Source organism: Psammomys obesus, unplaced genomic scaffold (genome assembly GCF_907164565.1).
Source record: "Psammomys obesus unplaced genomic scaffold, mPsaObe1.curated_primary_1811, whole genome shotgun sequence".
NCBI lineage: Eukaryota > Metazoa > Chordata > Mammalia > Rodentia > Muridae > Psammomys > Psammomys obesus.
Window position 1 is genome coordinate 4,140,012 of NW_026596155.1, and position 22,871 is coordinate 4,162,882.

At 45.5% G+C, this 22,871-nt stretch overlaps 1 protein-coding gene across 1 annotated transcript in view; it reads left to right on the forward strand.

The window, feature by feature from the left end:
* Scd5 (stearoyl-CoA desaturase 5) overlaps positions 1-22,871 on the forward strand; it is a 107,645-nt gene that overhangs the window by 57,050 nt on the left and 27,724 nt on the right. The window contains 1 exon segment of the mRNA XM_055594523.1: positions 21,582-21,793. Within this exon segment, the coding sequence (XP_055450498.1) occupies positions 21,582-21,793 (212 nt within the window).

Below are 22,871 nucleotides of genomic sequence, written 5' to 3' on the forward strand. Positions count from 1 at the left end.
CTTAGTGGCAGATACCTTTAGTAGTTTTTCATCACTCCTGTGAAATAGGCCAAGTATTCTCTTCATCTTCTCTTTTTTCAAGACTTTTCTCTTTTCTTTGGTTTCCTGCAGTTTGAATGCTCCTAAGTGTAGGTCTTTGCTGTGCACCCTGTCCTGTGTTCCCTGAGCTTTCTATACCGTCTTGATGTCTGAGCTCAGTTTTGAAGAATCCGTATTGTATCAGTCAATAGTTCAAATGTCTCATTAGTTCCTTTTTTTGTTTGTTTGTTGAAATAGAGTTTCTCTGTTTAGCCTTGGCTGTCCTGGACTTGCTTTGTAGACCAGGCTGGCCTGGAACCCACAGAGCTCCACCTGCCTCTGCCTCCCAAGTGCTGGGATTAAAGTCCTGTGCCAACACGGCCAAGTTATTAGTTCTCCTTCTGGCATTCCCACTAAACAGATTCTGCTCTTTGTAAATGTCCCACAGCCTAGACATCTTTTCTCTTTCTTTTCAGGCTAGAAAGTTTCTGTTAGCATAGTTTTGAACTCATGGATGCCCTCAGTCTTGCCAGGTCGCTGGACTGATGAGCTCACTCTTCATTTGCCACAGTCCTCTTGAATTCCAGCATGTCTTTTTTGCTCTTGAGTTTCTCTCCCTCTGCTTAGGTACCCATTTGTTCTTACGTGGTGTCCATTTTTTTCTTATAGCTGCTGTCTATTAATTATACATGTTTCAAATCCCCAGTCTGGTCCTTCCAGCATTTCTGCCATCTGAAAGCCTGGCTCTGATTCTGGCTTCACCTTTTATAATGCACAATATTTTTTTTTAAGCTGGACACTGAGGTGGACAGGGTTTGGGATTAAGTTTTAGACTTATTGGCTTGGGCTGCATTTACTATTTGCTGTAAGCTTGTATGTCAATTGGCTAAAATGCCCACAGGTGTCTTTGATTCTGTTTTCCTAGTGACTTCTTAAATATGATGTGTAGGCACAGTGGTCTGTGAGGGTTTGGGGCAAGCGACTCAGTTGAGTGTGAGTGGGTGCCCACAGAGGCTCTGAAAGAGAGGGTAGTACATCTAGGGACTCCAGGGCCACCCCAGAAATGATTCACAAACTGCTCTTGGCCCTGAGTGGGTACCCAGGGTCCATTTGCTGGAACAAGCAAAGTGGCCTGAAGTTCTCCCAGGATTTCCCATTTCTTTACACAAGTGAGACTGGCATCCTGAGTTGACTCTGCCAGTTTGGCACTGAGTCCACTGAACAGTACCCAGGCCATACGCAGCAACAGTAGGATGCTCCTCTATGAATATGTGCTTCTACAGGCAAGAAAACGTATTTGATTATCTTGGGTAACAACAATAAAAATTCTCTTCTCTATTCATGTGTCTTACACAGATTTAATTTCATGTGACATGAGAATTTCTATCTCTCAAATTCTAAAGCCAGTCCTGATAGTGCCTTAAAAAAAAAAAAAAGTAAAAAGTAAACAATGGAGACAACAGTTTGTGATACATGAAGACACATCCCAGTTTTCTGTAAAGCCGTCAGAGCAGAACAGTATCAGCTGGCTGGAAACCAGTGTGGTCCGTGTCCATGCCATGAACATTTCTCTTCGGGAACTTCAGGATCCTTCTGGTACTCCCGGTAGCATCTTCTGGCTGGCTTACACAGTGCTCTCTAACCCCCGAACCCAAGCTTGTGTAGCACATCCAATGCTGAATTCTCTACTTCTGCTTACCTCTCTCAGAGCCTGATTACCCAGACCTCTACCTAGCCAGAGGGGCTGGTTATCCACCACAGCCTCTAGCTAACTAGTAATCATTACTTCCTCATATAAGACTCTATGTGTCCTCCTGGCATAATAGTTACAGTGAAAGAGAGCAGCAATGAACATGCAAACAGATAGATGAAGAAGAACACGAAGAATTTAAGGGCAGCAATATGACACAGCAGGAAGGTGGCTTCTTTAGAGGATAGTCAGAGAAGGCCTGGCAGAGGACGCCCCAGGAAACAAGGAGCAGGGGAGGGTGTTTGTGGAACTGCGGACGTGGTTCAGTCGGCCCAGTGTTTGTCTAACATGCAGGAAGTGCTCAGTTTGATCTTTAATGCCAGATCAATCAGGCGTGCTAGCACAGAGCTGTCATCCCAGCACTTGGGATGTGGAAGCCGGAGAAGCAAAATTCAAGGTCATCTTTGGATGCATAGTGAGTTTGGGGTCTAGGTACATGAGATCCTGTCAAAAAAAGATAAAAAGATAAAGAAAAAAAGAGTAAGAAAAGAAACAAAGAAAGAAACAAAGACACAGAGGAAGAAATTAAAAGTAAGAAAGAAAGAACATTCTACTAACCCAAAGGAAGAGCTAAAAGCTAAAGCATAGTCTACTACGGCCAGCTCATGTTTTGGGGAAGATGGTTATAAATGGAGCCCGAGAGAGGGTCAGGGGCACGTCCCTGGAACGCTTTGCCAGGAAGTTTGGACACCGTTCTGAGTTCCCCGGGAAGGCATGAGAGGGAGTGACGTGATGGAGAGACTCCGACCACAGGCGCAGGACCCTGGATTTCGGGGTGGGGTGGGGTTGTGCACCAAGTGGGGAGCCGACACATGGGGCAGGACCCTCAGTGCAGCTCCTGTTGTTGACAGCAGCACGCAGCGGCAGTTGGGTAGGCAAACACCAGAAACCGCAGCAGGCTCGAGGATCTCAGGCTAACTCTCAGCTCTCAGGTTTGTCACGTTCTCTAGCTATGAGCGTAAACTCCGCATGGATGAGTTTCATTAGCCGCTAGCCACGGTCTGACCCTCCTGTCCGGATGGGTGGGTGTCCGTTCCTCCGCCACGTGACCAGACAGTGTGTGGGCCGGACCCAGGACTCCGGAGGAAGGGCCCACCGTATCTTTCTCTCCTGGGGACACTGGGGACAGGCAGCAAGAGCAGGAGCGTTGTGTCCCTTTACCCTCTGTTCAGGATGGTGTTGACTGAGGAAAGCCTCCAAGCATCAAGCCACCTTCTGACTCTAGAGTCACAGCAAGGGACTCTGGCTGAGGAGTCAGAGCGGGGAGAGTGGGACACAGACTCATGCAGCCGCCTTGAGAGATGTGACATTTTTCCTTCTGTTTTTACCTGTGAAAATTAACCACCCGCCCTACCGATACAAAGGTTCCCTTTAAAGTAGAGAATAAAATTATCACTCCCCCCACCCAAGACGTCTCTCTTCCTTCATTGTTGGAAATCTAGGCCAGTGAAAAGAGGGGAGATAAAATCACCCAACAAAATGTGCCGCAAGAGAATGAGAACGTGACAGCTAAAGCAAACCTGAAAAAAAAAAAAAAAAAAAAGAAAAAGAAAAAAGAAAAAAAAGGGAATGATTCCACAGATGGCACACTGCCTCGGAGGCTAAACAGTCTTCTCTAAATAGAGTGGAGACTTTTCCCTCTCCTCTAAAAACACAGTTCTTCAAGAATTTTGTATGTATTTTGATTGTTTTCATTCCTCCCCACAACACCTCTCAGCCACTCCCTTTTCTACCCGCACAACTTTGTGTCCTTTATTTTCCTTTTTAACGGTAAAGACTGATTTGTGCTACCCACGTTCTCTTGGGTGTGTAACCGTTGCTGGAGTGGGGCGGACCTACCAGAGACCACAGCCGTAAAGAGAACAGGCTTTCTCTTTTCCAGCAGCTACCAATTACCAACAGCTCCTTAACTAGGAATGGGAGCTCATTGCCATTTGCCCTTTCTTTGTCTTAATCACCATCTACTCCAAACATAAGGCTTTCTACCTTGGGGTGAGCTTGTACTATGTATGGGTATAATCAAAAGCGACAATAGTTTTAATCTATATTCATTTAGCAGAATAACAGAGCTGGGTTCTCCTCTAGGGTCTGTCTGTGTCTAACTGCAAGTTCTTGGCCCTGACAATGGTGCTAGCTAGGGTGCTCATCTTGGGGAGTGAACTGAGCAGAAAATGGTTACTTACTCCCATGACATTCATGACACTATTTCACCAATGTGCATGTCTTGCCAGACCAGCCATTTTTGTGGTTCTTAGGGTTCATAGCTGGGTAAGACTGATGATTAGTTTTCTTTCCCAGTAGACTTTATAGCATCTTCTAGAATGGTAAAAGCTAGCCAGTAGGGATACATTTTTCTAGGTCAGTACCAACTTGCTTTCTCCATGTTCTGTGGTTGTATATGATGTCTTTAGCAGTAAGGATTTTACTGTCAAGTTTTGGAAGGTAACCAAGGGCATTGGCAATAGCTTCCTGTACTGTTTTGGGGTCTGTAAAGCCTCACTGGTCAACTCCTAAAGAGATGCAACCTGTTCCTGGCACGGGAAATTTTATTGGTTAGCTTGTATCGTCTAGTAAGGGCATTATCACCAAGTTCTAGGTTAATTCCAATTAAGCTCTTTCTATATTTGTGTCTGTATGTATTTGAGGTGTTCTATTTCTATGTGACTTTTTGAAAGGTCTTTAGTGTTAGTTACCTCCCATCTCTCCCCCTCTATCCTGCCCCATCTCCAACCCACTTAAGCCTTCCTGTTCCAGTATTTCCCCTACACCCCATTATACCATAGTGTTCCAACTCTCCTTCCATGAAAGCTCCCTCACATGGCCCCTGTGGGTATTCCTAAGGACATGCATGTATCTAGAGAGGCAAAGCTGACACCAGACATGAGAGAAAACATGTGACATTTGTCTTTCTGGCTCTGAGTTACTTCACTCAGAAGGGTGGTTTGCAGCTCCATCCACTTCCTTGCAAATTTCATTTTCAAATCAGCTGAATAATGTTCCACCGTGTGAGTGCAGCACATGCTTATTCCCCATTCAGCAGCTGAAGGCTATTCAGGGTGTTTCCAATATCTGGCATTGTGAATAAAGCTGTCTCTGTAGAATGTACAGTCCTTTGGGTATATATGCCCAAGAGTGGTGGTGGAGCTGGGTCATGTGGCAGAAATATTTCCAGATTTTTAAAGAAACTCCACACTGATTTCTATAATGATTGTACCAGTTTTCACTCCCACCATCAGCAAACAAGTGTTCTGCTTTCCCCACATCAATGTCAGCATTCATGTTTGTTTGTTTGTTTAATCATAGCCATTCTGACTGGGGTAAGATAAAATCTCAAAGTATTTTTAACTTACATTGTCGTGATGTCTAAGGGTTTGGAGATTAAAAACAAACAAATAAACAAACACACACAATTGGTATTTTTTAGCTTTTTGTATTTCACCGTTTTGAGAACTCTGTTCAAGTCTGTGTTAAAAGATAGTTCCATGTTTTTAAAGTGAGTTGTTTGATTTCTTGATTTTTTTTTTTTTTTTTTTTTTTTAGTGCTTTGTGTGTTCTAGAAACTGAAGTTCTGCCGGATGAGTGGCTGGTAAAGATTTTCCATTCTCTAGGCTGCCGCTTCACTTGAATGATGATGTTCTTTACTGCATAAAAGCTTTTAGTTTCATGATGCCCCATGTATTAATTATCAGTTTTAATGCCTGCATCGCTTGGTACCATTCAGAAACTCCTTTTCTGTGCCAATAAGCTCAAGTATATTCCCTCCTTCTCCAACTAAAATATGTAAGATATCATATACCTTATGTTGAGGTCCCTGATCCATTTGGAGCTGATTTTTATGCAGGGTGAAAGACAAGGATTTAATTTCTTCTACATGTAGCTATTCAACTTAACCAGCACCGTTTGCTGAAGATGTTGTCTTTTCTCTAACCCCTATTGTTGGCCTTCTTGGTGGCTTGGGAGTGTGGGCTTATATCTAGGTCTTCAATTCCATTCTATCGATCAGTGTATCTGTTTTTATGCGAGCACCATGCTCTTTTTGTTACTGCAGCTGTCTTAATAACTGAGATGGTGAGTCCTCCAGCGTTTTTTGTTTTTGTTTTATTGTTCAGGATTGTTTTAGCTATCCTGGGTCCTTTGTGTTTCTATATGAAGCTGAAAATTGTTTTTTGTTTTTCTCTTTTAGAGTTCTGCGAAGAACTACATTGGAATTTTGATAGGGATTATGTTGAATCTATATATTGATTTTGAGTCTTCTCACAATATTTGTCCTACCAATGGGGATGTCTTTACATCCTCCGGTGCCTTCTTTAATTTTCTTTTTTCAGCGTCTTAGAGGTTTCATCATGTAAGCCTTTTACTTTCCTGACCTGATTTATTCCAATGTCTTTGAGGCTAGTTTGACTGGTATTAGTTGTCTGGTTTCTTTCTTTGTGTCTTCCCATTGTATTTAGGAAGGCTATTGTGTGTTACTTCTGTGTCCTGCTTTGTTGATGGATGTGGAGTCTTTAGGGTCCTTCACATAGAGAATAATATCATACTTTTACTTCTTCCTTTCCTTTTTGTATCCCCTTGAGCTACTTCACTAGTCTTACTGCTCTAGCTAAGACTTTGAGTACTATACTGTGCAGGAACGGGGAGTGAACATAGCTGTTTTGTTTTCTGATTTTCATGGAAATGCTTTGTATTTGGTCTGTTTAGCGAGATGCTGGACATGGGCTTGGTAGATTGCCTTTTTTATGCTGAGATGGCCAGTCTCTCCAGGACTTTTATCATGAAGGGATGCTGGAGTAGTCTCTCCAGGACTTTTACCATGAAGGGATGCTAGACTTATGAAGAGGATTTTTAGGAGAATTGTACAGGGCTAACCCCTTTAACCATGCACCTTGTTCCTTAGCAATCCCTTCAGCCAGAATCACAGACAAGTACAGTTCAGGGTCCTGAGCTCAGGTAGGGCACAGCCCTTTCTAACAATGGAAGAAATGAAACCCAAATGTCTGAGCATGTTTTTGTTGGTTTCTTTTCCCAGCTAGCCTCCCACGGTGTTCATGGATGTCAAGGAGACTGTTTGAGGCAGTCTTTGACAAACAGTTTCTTCCTGTACCTGCTGCTGGGCTGAGCTACACACTGTTACAGCATGTGTTGCTGTCCTGACAGGCAGGCTTCTCTTACTGCTTTCTAGGTTTCCCAGCCTGCTGATGAGCCTGCATTTTGGATGATTTCTCCCCTAGCTGCCTTCATTTGCATTTTTCCTAAATCACATCTCATTGTGACATTTTTATTTATATTTTTATAATCTCTGTAGATCCATCTGTGTAACTTCCCTGTCCGCAGTGATGTCTGCTGCAGCTCCCAGTGCAGAACCAGCTCAAAATGTTATTAACCAAATGTGTAACCCTTGCTTCTGCTATTAATAAAGATGAGCAATGAAACTGGGTCTCACAGGCACGGGGGATTTCCATTATTGGCCTCACCCCCTCCCCCTCACTAGGCACCATCCTCCTCGTTAGCTGTTTGTCATCAGCAGCCCCTGTTCATCACAGTTCAGGCTTTTCCATTATCCTGCCCCAATTCCTCCTGGTACCGACCACAGGTCCCCTCCCAGGAGAGTTCTGGGATGCTGTTGCTTTACTGTGTAAGCTCATATGGGCATTTCCAACCTCAAATTCGAAACTCATTTTAAAAGCTAGAAACATCTGATTGTTTTCGCCTCCGTTTCATTGAATCGTCCGTTGTTTTTGGGTAAATGCACTGGTTAATGCCCTCTGAGGGCACATAAACCATTATGGGCTTCTGAGGAACGCAGGGAGCTGTGTAAGAAATGACCCTTGTCACAGAGGCTCACAGTCTAACAGAGCCGGCTAGACCTGTGCAGAGCAAGGACAGTCTCTAACAAGACAGTCTGGAATTAAATTATTCAAAGGCTTCATGCTGTCTGTTCTCGCTGCAGAAATAGGAATACAGCCCGGAGTAGCTGGAGAAAGCCTGATGCCACACAGCGGGTTTGAAAGGGTCCTCTGAGAGATAAAAAAGAATTTATCTAAGCAGAGAAAGGGGGAAAGTGAGGGAAATACTCAGGTCACTCAGAGGAGCGACCATCATGTGCTGTGTGGGGTGACAGCGTTGGCCACAACACTGACTGGAGAAGCAAATGGATAGCCATTGGCGTATATGTATGTGCATGTTACATGTGTGTGCAAGTATGCACACACGCATGGGGAGGCTAAAGCACATTTACTGTCCAACCTGTTCTTTTTTTAAGATTTATGTATTTATTATGTATGCAATATTCTGTCTGCATGCATGCCTTCACTCCAGAAGAGGGCACCAGATCTCACTATAGATGGTTGTGAGCCACCATCTGGTTGCTGGGAATTGAACTCAGGACCTCAGGAAGAGCAGACAGTGCTCTTAGCCTCTGAGCCATCTCTCCAGCCCTGCCCAACCTATTTTTAAAGACAACTTCTCTCGCAGAGCCATGAGCTCACCCATTCAGCCAGACCGGCTGGTCAGCACGTGCCTGGGGTCCTCTTGTCTCTACCTCCTCCGGCTGGGATGGCAAGCATGTGTCATGGTGCCTGGAGATTTATGTTGGTGCTGGAGATCTGAACGGGGGCCTACATGCTTTCTCGGCAAGCACTTTTCCAAATGAGCCATCTCCTCAGCCCCAACGAAGCACCAGACTCTTGAGATGGACTTTGAAAGACGCACAAAATCTATCTAGACAGGAAAGGCGAAGCAAAGCCTCAGGCAAGACTGAGAGAGGGAATGGTCCTCACTTTCAATGTGGCACTGTGGTTAAAGCATGCCTTCCTGAAGGAAGAAGTGGCTGGCTCAAGCGCTGTGCAAACCCAATGCTCCCTGTGACATTTTGTTTTTGTTGGAACTTGAACTCGCTGTGCTAAAAACCCAAGTCAGAACTCCCAAATGTTTCTCTCCTGTGTTTTCCACCAGAAATGTGTCACCCACGAGCTCAGCCTTTCTTTAACCATCCCTGCCAACCTTTTGTCCAATTCCTTTATTTCTCCTGCACACACATCGAATGTCCAGTTCAAGACAGTCCTGAGATGTAGCTCAGTGGCAGAGTGCTTACCTGGCAGGCATAAGGTCCTGGATTTGATCCACTGCACTAAAACTAAAAGCCTCCTGAGTGGGTCTTTTGTACTCACCTGTCTCATGTTGTAACTGGGGAGAATTATTAAGAATTAAACCCTTCCTTAGCAAAAGAAACAAAGAGTTTCAGTGGCTTAGCCTTGGTTCTAAGCCAACCATGCTTGGCAGGTTCAAATCCAGCCTTCTTGCTGTGGTTTAGAAGTCTACGCATGGTCAGGCTTTCGCATACCAATTTTCTGTTTTCACCCTAATTCCGTGTCCTTTGGTTCAACAGAGGTACTAACCCAGTCATCCGAACCACGGTCTTCACCTTTGGACACCAGGTGAAAGAACTCAGAACAATAGCGGAGTCTTCACCTGTCCTTTTGACTAGCCAGGGGGCAAACCCAGGGCTTCAGCCGTTTAGTTTCAACAAGAACTCTTTCTTACAAAAGGCACAACTCAGGCAGCAATGAAATAGTCACTTAAGGGATGGTCTGGAAGAGCCCAGAGCTCCGAGTTCCTCACCCTGGCCCTGTGGGTTCAGGGAGTATCACCTTCCCTGCACACTGCTCACCAACCAGTAAGCTCCGCCAAGCTTCAGAGTCTAGAGGTTTTTTTTATCAGTATTTTGCTGCTTAGGCAAGATTGATGAAATCCTGTGGGGTGACCAAATTCAATCTACACTCCCTTTCCCTTTCACCCTGAGGCTCTCTAGGGGGGCCACTTCTTTAGCATGACAAAGACTGTCCTAGCAACTAAACAATGCCAAGCTCCCCAAAGCTCTGAGCTAAGAGCCGGGAACAAAGACCACGGTTATTCCTTATCAGCATCTTTGTCTTCATCTTGCACCATCTTGCCATAGCCTGTGCTGCAGACTCGTGACCTTGCAAGCCTTTTCTTTCCTTTCAGACGGTTTCACTAGCTCTCCGTCACGCTCATTCTCAGCTCCTCTCAACCTGAGGACTGTTGGGTGAAGAAAGGCTTAGCCTCTGTGTGTCATGGTTGATATTCCCTGCAAGCTCACTCAATCTGCTTCGTGGCCCCAATCTCAGCCTGCATCATAATTGTATTTACTACATTTGCTTTATGCTTGTTTAATCATCCCTACAATAGAGATCCCTCCCACACCCCAAAGACAGCCCTGACTGTCCTGATCTTGTCTGCCACATAAAGACAAACATAAATACCTGTCACCCCGGGAAGCTAAAGCAGAGGCGATAAGAATGACAGGGTCAGATCTTCAAAGGTGAAGATCACTGATTGCTGCGCGTTCATGAGAACGCTTTTATGAGAACAGCGGCATGGGCAGGTAGCCACATAATAAGCAAGAGCGTGGCAGGCTCCGGGGGAATGGGAACTGCGGAGGATGTCAGCGGTGTCCGCATGCTGATGAAAGGATGGCGGCTAGGGGCTGATAGAAAGTCGCCACAGGAGCCGCAGATGTGGATAAAAGCCTGAGACTTCACAGAAGGATGCCTTTGAAAATTTTTCTCTTTCTTTTTTAACTTTCATTTTGAAACCACTCCTGTTTAAAAACTTGAGTTTTGGCACTCCAAGAAATGGAGAAACCTCATGAAGAAGTCTGCGTCTCTTGCTCCTAGATTCACTAATGATTCACACACCATCTCGTTGGCTAATTCTTCTTTGCCCATCTGCGTGCGCATGCATCCATCTGCATTTCCTGAAGTCGGTCGAAGAGCACAAACATCATGCTCTTTCATTTCTAAGAATGTCAGAGTACAGTTCCTGGCAACAAGACAATTTAACACAGGCACGACACTTACCAAGTCCAGCAATTTAATGAGGCAGGGTCCTAATCCAGGACCTGATTTAGAATTGCCCTTTGGTGGGTTGTGACGTCTCTCTTCAGTCTTTTAGTCTGAAACAGTTTCTGTCTTTCCTTTGATCTTGTGGTGTTGACATCTTTGAAATGAACCAGCCAAGGTCAGTTTCCTTGTAAAATGGCTCACTTAGGGTTTGCTCATATTTCCTTATTATTGGGCTCAGAGTGTGCCTTTGTAGGCAGGAATTCTACTCGAGGCATCTCATGGTCTTCTTGGCATTAAGGGAGAGGTGCGTGATTCCACATTGTCATGTTTTGGTGGCATGAACTTGGGTCTCTTGGGGAAGGTGGCCTCTGCCAAGTTTTCGTGCTGAACATGACTATTGATAAACACCTCGATGTTTAATGCACTGGGAGACCATGTAAATATTGTATTTTCATCAAAGTTTTACCCAATGGTTCTAGCTTGCATTGGCAATGCTTCCTAAGTCAGTTATGCCCACAGCAGATGTGGATAGGGATTTGTAGCTATCATTTCTTCTGCATCTGTTGGTTGGCATTCTCCCGTAAGGAAGCAGGTCAATGTTTTTGTGGTGGTTGCTCATTTTGGGCCCATGGATTCTTTATTAAATGGATTATATCTAATGGCTGTCATTATTCATTTTAACAGCCTGGTTGCCCTAGTTGATTCAGCCTAAGGAATTATAGATAGACTCATACCCCACTTTTGGCCTCATCAATCTACCTTTTTTTTTTTTTTTCTTTGCAGTGCTGAGGAGTAAACCCAGGGTCTTGTGCCTACCAGGTAAGTGCTTTACCTCAGAGATGCACCCCCAGCCCAACCCATCACGGTTCAAATATTTTCCCCATCCCCACAATAACATATGCCAATGCCACACGAACTTTTCCTGCCCGCCTTCTGCATCAGCTGTGCCTCCCAAGGTTCCAGTTCCCATTAGTAGGAAATAGAATCAACAGTGCAAGACATAGGAGCCAAGTGAATCCATTACTGTTAGGATGCTAGGACATTGCCTTAGCTTTGTTTCTTCTTGCTATGGTGAAACACTCTGATCAAAACAACTTCAAGGAGCAAGGGTTTATGTGGCTAGCAATTCTAGGTGCCAGTCCATCACTGTAGACAAGGTTGTGGGAACCTAAAACAAATGGTCTCATTCACAGTCAAGAGTAGAGATCAACAAACCAAGGTACCTGTGCAAGTGCTCAGCTCCCTTTCTCCACACACATGTCCCAAGATCTATGCTCAGGGAACAATGCCTCCCACAGCGGGTTGCTTTCCACCCCAATTAATGTAACCAAGATAACCCCAAAGAGACAAGCTCACAGGCCCACCTAATCTACACAACCCTTACTGAGATTCCTTTCAGGGTGGTTCTAGATTGTGTCAAACTGACAGTTAAAACTAGCCATCGTGGTCATTTTTGGCCTTTTTTCTCCATCATGGCCACTTTTGGCCTTTTTTTCTACCAAATTTTCATGCATAAAGTCAAGGAGAGGTAGCTCAGGAATGTAGAGGAGCAAGGGCTACTCTGACCAACAGGTCCTCCTGACCTGAACGTGGGAATTTCCTTGAAAGAGCTATCCCAGGCATTTTTTATCGATTTTTAAAATTCTTTGAAAAATTCACATCCATGTATAATATATCTCGATCATATGCACCAAGGCACTTTCTCTCTCAGTTCACATCCCTAATTCATTCCCCTCCAAACTTCGTCTCCTCCTCCTCCTCCTCTTCTCTCTCCTTCATAATGCCGTGAGCTCAATCAATGCTGGCCGTGCATGTTGGAGTGCGAGGCCATCCACACATGGGCAACCTATCAGTAGCCACTCCCCAGAGAAAAGCGACTCTCCCACCCCAGCTCCTCTGTCAGAGCTGAGGTTTGGGGAGTCCTTCTCCCATCTATCCAAGCCGCTTCTAACACAAGCATTTAAAATGCTTTGTGGAGCTGGAAGGTGGCCCAGTTTGTAAGATGCCTGTTGGGAAAGCTGGGGACCTAAGTTTGAATCCCCAGGACCCACTTAAAAGACAGGCAGAGTGGCCCGTGCCTGCAAGCCAGCCCTGAGGGTAGGGTCGGGAGGAAAGGACAGGTGGTTAGCTAAAGGATTGGTGAGCTCTAGATTCAGTAAGACACAACGTATCAAAATATAAAGGTGGAGACGGGCTTAGGAAAGACAGCAAAGGTCCACTCCTCCACAGGCCTATACATACAAATATGAGCATTAACAAGCACACCCCCCTGCCAACAACATGCTTTTAAAAAGTATAAGCCAGGAGTGCTGGCTTATACCTTTAATTCCAGGAAACTGAGGCAGGTGATTGCTACAAGTTTGAGGGCAACCTGGGCAGCATAGTGAGTTCAAGGCCGGCTTGGGCTACGCATAGTGAGGCTGCCTTTAAAAAGCATAAAAACCTCAACAGCTCTTTACTTCTCTGCAGGCTTTAAATTCTGTCACCAAACACCTTTAAAACCATTTAGGTCGGCTTTTAAACTCGTGTCCAGCTCCTAAATCCTGGGGGCAGGCTGAGTATCCTATTAAGACAAGTGCTAGCAGGAGGCAGCCAGCCTCTCAGCCCCAGCCACCTGCCGGATGGCGGGCACTGGTGCCAGGCCCCGATGGAGAAGTTCTGGGCTAGTTTTTACAGGCCGTGAGTATCATCTCTCTGGAAGTGAGTTAGTGCTGAGCCAGTATCAACTGGGGGGAAAGCACGGAAAGTTCTCCACAGTCTAATTGGTACAGCGTTGGCATGTGAGCAGGATGGGATTACGTTCAGACTCTTGAGGTGATTGACTTCCGGTGACTTCCAGCTCCTGGGTAAGCAGCCTTTTCCTACTCGACTTCTTGACAGAAGGACGGCTTTACACTGAGAGCGCAGACACACTCGTGGGCACAAACCCTTTCCTCTCCCAAACCTGCCCGTCTCAGCAGGCATTTTGACATGGTGAGTCTGCTTCCCTTTTCTCTCCTTAGTGGAAGCACAGGCTAGTCATGAATAATAGTGGAATTCCCTTTGGCTGGGTTGTGAGCCCACCTGGAAAGTTCTTTTGGACTTCTAAGCAACCAGAAAATTGAATTAGAGAGTACAACAGCCTCACTGTGTCTGCTCAGGAGCAAACATCTGTTTCCAGGGGTGCCAGGGGAAGCCCAAGCGCTGATCTGTTTTCATCCCTGGAAAAGAGGCAAGCTCAGAGCCCTGTGCAGCCAACCTTCCTCCTGCCGCCGGCAGAAATGACCTGGCCTTGAAACACCCCTGCCTATCAGACCCTGGGACACGCAGTTTGTTTTCCTTTGCGGCAGGGTCTCCCTGAAGCCCAGGTTGGCCTTGAACACAAGGTAATCCCACGTCAGCCTTCAGGAGCATGCCGGCTTGCCTCGAAGAAATTTGTTTTGATCATGAAATGAAGGAGGAAAAGAGCAGTTTCAGCCAGGCAGGCTGGTCAGGGCGTGCTTCAGTTTGGCTTTTGAGATGTGCTGCCGTGCTAAGGCCCCAGTGGCTGTGAGTGATGACAGGTGCGGAGAGGAATCTCTATGTGATCAGCTTTGTTCACCAGGGAAGTTTAGTGGTGCAGGCTACGGCAGAGGGCTGGCCTCAGACAGTGCCCTGGACACCGCTGACAGGACGGTCGTTGACACTATGAAAACACACAGAGAGGGTTTGCGGGATGCTGGCTCGATGACTCTCAGTGATTCATGAGGGTTCCACCGGACAGGGCTAACCTCAGAGCTCCTCAGGACAGGGCCCACCACAGAGGTAACTGTTCTTTCCTGTGTTTTTTCTTTCTTGATTTTGTTTATTTTATTTTATTTTTAAGTTTCAAGGAAGGTAGGTTGAACCACTCTATACGTTTTATCCATGGTCACCAGCTTTTAACTTTTGGTTGCATTTTGAACATTTGGAGTGTGTGTGTGTGTGTGTACCAGCTTTTAACTTTTGGTTGCATTTTGAACATTTGGAGTGTGTGTGTGTGTGTGTGTGTGTGTGTGTGTGTGTGTGTGTAGTATGCATAGATATACTTTTTCTCTAAGCCATCTAGAAGTTAGTTATAAGCTTTATTTCTCAACACTCCATATCTAAGTTCAAGTACATTTCCTACATAGCATAAGACAACAATCAAACTAGAAAATTTAACGTGGCTGTTATCCACTCTACAGAACATATTTAAATTTCTCCAGCTATTCTAACAACGTCCATCATAAACATTTAATTAAAAAAAAATCCTTATTGCGCATCCCCCCCACGCAACACACACACACTCTCTTTGAAGTCCTGGGCACAGAACCCAGTCCTTGCAATATCAGGCAAGCACTGTAAGCTGGGACATTTCTGTTCAGCAGCTTAGGAACTTTCCCCTAAAACAACGTATTCCCTAATATTATAGAAGAAAAGTCTGTACATCTGACAGAGCATCGATTCATCTCCCAACCCTACGGGAGATGCTCCGTTTGCAGAAGATGATAGCACAGCGAGCCGGACCTAGCCAAAGCGTGGGTAAGAAGTGGTTGCAGGATGCTTTGTCCTAAGTGGAACCTGTGGACTGCACCCGCTCTTCCAAGGGTGCCCAGAGATGATTGCCGAGGCCGAAACAGTGCAAGAGCCAGAGACAGTGACAGCTACAGGGAAACCGCGTCCTCTGGAGATGGCAGGGCAGCTGCGCATAAGAACGCACAGTGGGTGTGACACCATCTTTAAGACTGTGCAAGCCCAGGCCAGGCCAGATCACGTCGGGGTGGGGACGAAATCCCACCCCTGAGGCGCTCCTGGCAATTGGTAGCCGCTGGGAGAGAAAAGGGCAAATTTCTCTAAGATTGTGGCCCCTGGCTAGTTGACCCTGCTCTAGAGGAAAGCCACGCATCCGGGACTACTTGGGCGGCACGAATTGGTCTTAGCGGCTGGTTTAGTTACTTTTCTATTGTGATAAAGCACTGTAACCAAGGCAACTTATAAAAGAGAGGGTTTAATTAGGCTTATGGTTTCAGAGGATTAGAGTCCATGACGACAGATGGGGAGCTGGGAGGCAGGACAGCTGAGAGTTCAAGCTGATCTATACGCAGGGGGCAGAGGCCGTCTCAGAGTAACAGATACCGAGCAAATCTGTGGAAACCTCAAAGCCCAGGCCCAGAGATCGACTTTCTCCAGCAAGAACCCATGTCCGAATCCTCCCTAAACAACCAAACACCAAGCGTTCGCACATTTGAGTCTCTGGACCACTCTCATTCAAAACATCACAACGAGTTTAATTTTTAAAAAACAGAAACTGGGCGGGAAGGGAGGAGTGGGTGGATCTGGGGAGAGTTGGAGAGTCAGTGACTGTAATCAAACAAAATCCTCAAAGAACTAATAAAAATATTTTTAAAAACTCTATGTATATCTGGGCACGGTGGTGTAAACCTTTAATCCCAACACTCCGGAGGCAAAGACAGCTGGATCTCTGAGTTTGAGGCCAGCCTGGTCTACAGAGTAAACTCCAGGACAGCCAGGGCTATGCAGAGAAACCCTGTCTGAAAAAACAAAACCAACCAACAAATAAAAAATAAAAACAAAGAACCAACCAAAATTCAAAAAACACTACATATAACAAAAATTTAGAAAATGCGAACTAAAAAGAGAATTACCTACAGACTCATATCCTAGACAGACACTGTCAAGTCCTCCATATTCCTATGCTTAGACACACACTTTGTTAAAACCCGTTAATAGTATACATCTTGCTTTGAGAGCTTCTTCATTGAACTACTTTTTGTTTTTAAAATGTGTTCTTTAATGATTTGTTTATTTTTATTATTTATACAGCATTCTGTATCTCACTATAGATGGTTCTGAGCTACTATGTGGCTGCTGGGAATTGAAGTCAGGACCTTTGGAAGAATAGCCAGTGCTCTTAACCTCTGAGCCATCTCTCCAGACTCCCTTCCTGAACTACCAAGCGCTTGAGATGTGGGAATGGAAACATGCCAAGGGAGAAAAGTGCACGCACATTCCAAGACAGGACAGACATAAGGCAAAGTCCCTCCATAATAACTGTGTGTGTGTGTTCGTGTGTGTGTGTATGTGTTCATGTGTGTGTAGGTGTACGTGTAAGCACGCCTATGTGTGTGGAGGTTAGCAGTAAACATCGGTGACTTCATCTGTGTCCACCTTATTCTCTGAGACAGGGACGCTTGCCGAGTTTGCAGCTCTGCCCTCAGACTCGCTGGTCAGTGCAGTCCAGGGATCTGCCTGTCCCTGGCCCCTCAGCACTGGGGCTTTAGCCTGGGCTGTCACACTCAGCCACATACAGTGAGCTCTGGAGATCTGAACTCCAGCTGTCATGCTAATACAGCAAGCACTGTGTCCACTGAGCCCCTCCACCCCTCCTCTTACCAATTTTTACCCTCGTATTGAAATGCTAATCTTTGGGCATATTACATTAGGTGCAGCAATTACTAAAATTAATATTACTTACTTCCTTTCCCAGTTTTGATGCGGCTCTCAGGTCATTTTTTAAGTACATGTGCGGTTTGCATTCCATCGCATTGCGCCTCTGCTGGCCCTCCTAAACTGGGACCAATACACGACTTCTTCCTAGTAAAACCTGCCACCATCACGGTGCCCTCTTGATTTTCTCAGTTCCTATTTCTTCGCCACTTTACCACAACTATTCCTTGGTCTCCTGGAACCACACCCCTCCTTCGACACCCCAATACTTTCTCGTGTGAAGGTGCTCCGTGCTACGAATGGGGCTTCACATTCAGGCTGGTCTATCGGAACCTACCGTTACATGTAAACTCCAAATTGCAATTTTAATAATTTGTTACTTTAGAATGTAGACGAATTTAGGCTTTCAGTATGTCGACTGCTTCAGCATGACGTCCTTTCCGAGTGTACTCCCTGGGCAGGCACAGAGGGAATACCACACACAATGGTCAGGGCATCAGTAGGAACTGTCCAACTCTGTCCCTCTCTATTCTGTCCTATTCTTTCCTCGTCTACCCTAGCCTAGCCTGTCCTGTCCTGTCCTGTCCTGTCCTGTCCTATCCTATCCTATCCCGTGACATGAAGATGATAGAATAGCATCTATAGTTTTAGACTGCAGCACTCAGCACTACATAAACATGGTAAAAAGGAAGTTCTTGAGGACACTGGGGGACTCTGGCTTCTATCTCCACTGTCTCCACTTCCTGAAGTTTGGTTTGCCCTTGTGCATCTTCTCATTCATCCCTGGCTTTCCCTTCAGCCTGTCTCACACACACACTGACTATACCCAAACACAGCCTAGGCACACACACCTTCTCACCAGCCACAGGTGCTGCTCACAGGCAGGCTCTTTTCTTCCAGCTTCCTGTTCCCAGATCAGAGCGAAACGCAAGCTAAGCCGGAAGAGAGAGGCCTGTGGGTCAAACACACGACTCTTGATTCCTTTTTTCTGTTCTATTGTTGGCTCAGTTTGTTCTTTGAGTCACTTTCTCGCTGGTTTCAGCTTTACAGTTAGAAACACAGCAAGAGCAAAGATATACCTTGAAGTATTTTTGGCTCAGTTATATGCATATTTGGAATGGGGCCCAAACCCTTCCTTCATCCCACTGTTACAGTCAAAAGACCTGTGAGGAAGCTATCCAGTAAGAGGAATTAAAATTAATGCTTTTGTTCCCAGCTTTCGGCATCATGCCTTTGTTTTGTTTTGATTCGTTTTGCTTTTGTATTATGCTTAACTGGGGGAGAACATTGTTTCTAGCCCTTTGGAACGCCTCACTTAGATTTCCTTAAAAATTGCGTGCATTAAAGAACTGCTGTAATCCTTTTAAAAGAATGAGCATTCTCTGTAAATGACTCCCCTATGAGGAGAGGCCGTATCTTAGAAGTGTGCACTGACATCGGAAGAGGTGCCATCTTTGTTCTGTCACTGTTTTCATAACTACATGACCTGGGGTAAATACCATCTAAGCCTTAGTCTCTGCAGCTCTGAATACGGAGCACAGTGTTCTCCTTCCTTCCGAGGCTGGGTTCAGATGGGCACTTCAGTGAACCAAGACAAAAGAAAGAAATTGTTTCTTTGGCTACAGTAGTTTTGATTGGCACTTGAAAGTCTTTCCCAACCCCACATTATGTGATTATAAATAAATTTTTTTTCACTCTTTCTAAACACCATATTTTTAAATACTAGCAAAAAAATATTAAAGACCTCTTTGGTGTTATAGTCAGCTGTAGGATTTGTTTTTGTTTTTGTTCTTGCATAGCATTGACTTTCAGACAATCTCTCATTCAAAGTTAAGCATGTACTTCTTAAGGCCTTTGCTGCCCTCCCCTTGAGCCCATTATTCAAGGGTTGTGCAGATTTAATTCCTTTTAAGAATTTATTTTTAATTCTTTTTATTATGTATATGTGTGTGTTTGTTTTCGTGTATGTATGTGAACATAAGTGGAGTTACAGTTGTGAGCAACCTGGGTGCTGGGAAGTGAACTCAGATCCTCTGGAAGACCAGCAAATGCTTTGAACTGTTGAGTCGTCCATCTCTGTAGGCCCAGATTTAATCTTTTTGTAGTGATACTATTGAATGAACATGACTGAGTAGACTTCTATCAGCCAGCATTGGGTGAGCTAACTAACTCCAAAGGCCTGGAGCCTCTTTTGAGTGACCTCTTTTGAGTGAACAGAATAGTTCCTTAAGGCCTTTCTCATCAGCAAGACAAAGTCATGATTTTTTTTTAATAATTTGTTTAATTTTATTTTATATGTGCATTAGTGTGAAGGTGTCAGATCCCTTGGAATTGGCATTACAGACAGTTGTGAACTGCCATGTGGGTGCTAGGAATTGAACCCAGGTCCTTTGGAAGAGCAGATAGTGCTCTTAACCACTGAGCCATCTCTCCAGACCGACAAAGTCACTATTAATGGTGGAAGATTCCAAATCAGAACATCAAGTCCTGAATTATCATGGTTCAAAACCATCAGAAAGAGAACAACTGTGTAGCATTTACATTTTTATTTTCAGATTAATTTTCCAAACCATTGACTGCCCAACCTCATCTGTCTTCCAGATGTTTGAAAGTGTTGTTATATGAAAAACCATACAACACAAAACGGCAACGCCAAACAGGAAGCGTAACTCAGAAGTCTGTCCATCTTACGTCTGTGGCTACAGATAGTGTTGACAGCTACCACATTACAGCGCCCCCTTTCTTGCTTCTGACACCTCACTCATGGACGCCCCCCAGCTGTCTCCCGTGACAAAAGGCTCAATAGGGCATTCCCCTGGTGTGCACTGCTGCTTAGGTACAGCAGGGTCTGGGCATGCACTTTTAAAATCTTATTCCATTGAGGTTCTTACACCTCTACCTCCCTTGCCACCCTTACCCACCCTAATCCCTTCCAACCTCAACACTCGGTAGGAGAGAAAGAAGTTAGAAGGGAAAGGGGCAACGCATGTCTCTTTAGACTACTTCCTACTGTTTAGGGACATAGTTCCTTGGGGCAAGTCCAAGCTTCACGATCAGGATATCCAGCCATCCAGCAGTCCAGCAGTCCAGCAGTCCAGCAACTGCAAACGTAGCAGCAGGATGAACCAGCAGCAGCAGCCACCACATGCCCTCTCGGGGCTCTGGCATTTATACTCTCTCACGAGTTCTCAGAATGAAACCATTTGCAGCTGGCACAAGTCACACCCCTGCTAGAGCACGAGACAATCACAGTTAATGGCTGTGGAGAATCTGAAGCAGCCCCATATCCCACACCTGGGATTAAAACAAAAACATATTTACATAGCATAATTGGCTTTTTCTTTTAAGAACTCAAAACTCTCACAATAGAGGGGGAGTTATCTGGTACTGCCCAACACACCAGATTCCTCACAGAGCCAAACTTGCACCCCTCAGTGGCTGTAACACTCGGTTGGAGCAGTCCTTACACAAAGTCGTATGTGCCTCCATCTATAGATAGAGACATTTTTTTTAGAGACGTGGAGATGCAGCTTGGTGGGTTTTTTACTTCCTGTTTTCCTGTGCTTTCTAAATTGCACCTTATGGAGGTCATCAGTGTCAGGAAGGAAGGGAAATGGTCTGGGAGGAGAGCAGAAATGCCTTCGTACTTTAGGCTTCCACTCTCCTGACAGTCAAGTCTTCCTCCTCACCCACATCTCTTTTCCCAGTATAAATAGCTCCCTGGGGATTGAGAATCTTACCAGCACTTTGTATTTCAAGTCTCTTTCTGTGAGACCCAAACACCCAGGCTTCCTCAGTAGCTGATCTCAAACACAAGCTTACATCCTGCTGAATGAGGATTTCTTGTGCTGGTGAAAAACTATCCTAGGCCATGTTTAGGAGTTGGACATGTTACAGTATATTTCAAAAAACTATGAATCCTGAGATTGTGTTGTTTACTGAAAAACAAACGAACAACAACAACAAAACTGTTTCTAGTTGTGGTATGGCTCAGCCCTAGCACACACCTTTAATCTAAGAGCTTTCTGCTTGAATAATGTAAACAGGATTAAATAAAGTCGACCGTAAGTCAAGAGGCGGAGCAAGCAACCAGTTGACAGGGAATGTACGTGGGGAAAAAAAACCCATAAAGAGTAAGAGGAAGTCAAGAGGATAGATAGAGAGACACACAGGAAGTAGAAGGGAGAGACTCTGAGTTTGGGGGCTTTGAGGGAATGGGGAAGGCACTTTTCTTTGTTTTGGGACATTAGCTGAGGAGGAAGGTCAGCTGGGTGTTTTCTTTGCCTCTCTGAGCAGCAGGCTTTTACCCCAACATCTGCCTACCGAGTCTTTTTTGGTAAAACCGAAAGATTGAGATTTTATTAAGAACAACAGATGGGATGTTCAGTGACTGTGTAAGGACAGTGTGAACAGAGCCAGGAGCCATGGGAACAGGGTGAGAGGCTGGAACTTCCCGGAAAGCATCCTATGTGTGGACACTCCACTCATGCTCTGTTTTCTCTCTGCAGAGCGACATCTTCTCGTGGGCCAGGGAGCGTCGAGCCCACCACAAGGACTCAGAGACAGATGTGAACCCCCACAATGCCCGCCGTGGCTTCTTTTTCTCCCACATCAGGTGGCTGCTGGTTCGCAAGCATCCAGACGTCATTGAGAAGGACAGGAGGCTCGATGTCACCAATAATACACTTGCTGACCCCATGGTCCAGGTCCAGAGAAAGTGTGTGAATAGAGATCAAAGGAACCAGCGGAGGAGGCAAAGCAGGGTGCTGCTGTGGTGCTCCCATCACAGTCCTCCCAAGCCTTAATCTAAGAATTTGTCTAAGTCTGGTCGGGGGGGCACATTTGTTCTGAATTTCAAGTTTCCCATGTCCTAGGTTTCCATTTATCATGGTGTCCTTTCCTCTGACTTGAGTTGCAAGGCCGACTTCATGGGATTTGTCTGCTTCCCCTCTCTTCTGCCTGAGCTTCCCTGAGGTATCAGGAGGAAGTATCCACCCTTAGATAATGACACACTTGACTCCAACATGACTGATTCTCTCCAGGTGCCTTGGTCAGGTCTCTCAATGCCCTCCCTCTGCCCCACTAAAACATGGCACCAAGAGGTTACTGTGTGGAGAAAACGGGACCACATATCAGGGTTCCTCAAAGACCCATGTGTCAGCTCAGTGTGTTTAGCTGACTGCCATTTGCAAGGTGAAACTTTCAATAAGCACATGAAGAAACGTTGCCCATAATGAGGTCAACAAGAAGAAAATAGCCTTCACCTAGCCAAATGCTTTGTACTGTACTGTGTTTGTGTTAGTCAAGGTTTGCAATGTTGGCCGCTCCAGGAGCTTTAGAAACAGGCTGTTGGTCCTAAAGCAATGGATTTATGTGTGACGAGGACAACTTTGGGGCCCTGCCTTGCTCAGGGCTTACTTTACAATAACACAGGGGACTCAATGGTTACCCAGGACCATCTCAGACAGGCTGGACTCAGCAGGGGACCTTTCAGTACAGAATCCAGCCATTCAGGCTGAACCTGGGAACAGATGCCGTGCCTTTGGCCAACCCAAGGATCCTTACACAAAAGGTACTGTGGCACAGAATGCACGCCTGAGCCGAGGAGGGGGAAGTGGCTGGACTCAGAGGAGACGGCCCCGCCCTGGCCATGCTCCCACTTGCCAGTGAACAGATTCCCAGTGGCTCCTTTCATCGTGAAGGAGGGTACCAGTGATCCTTACTCCACACAGCTGTGCATGGAGCTGCAGTGCATACATTGCAAGTCTGAGCAATGGCTCGCATGCAGTCAGAGC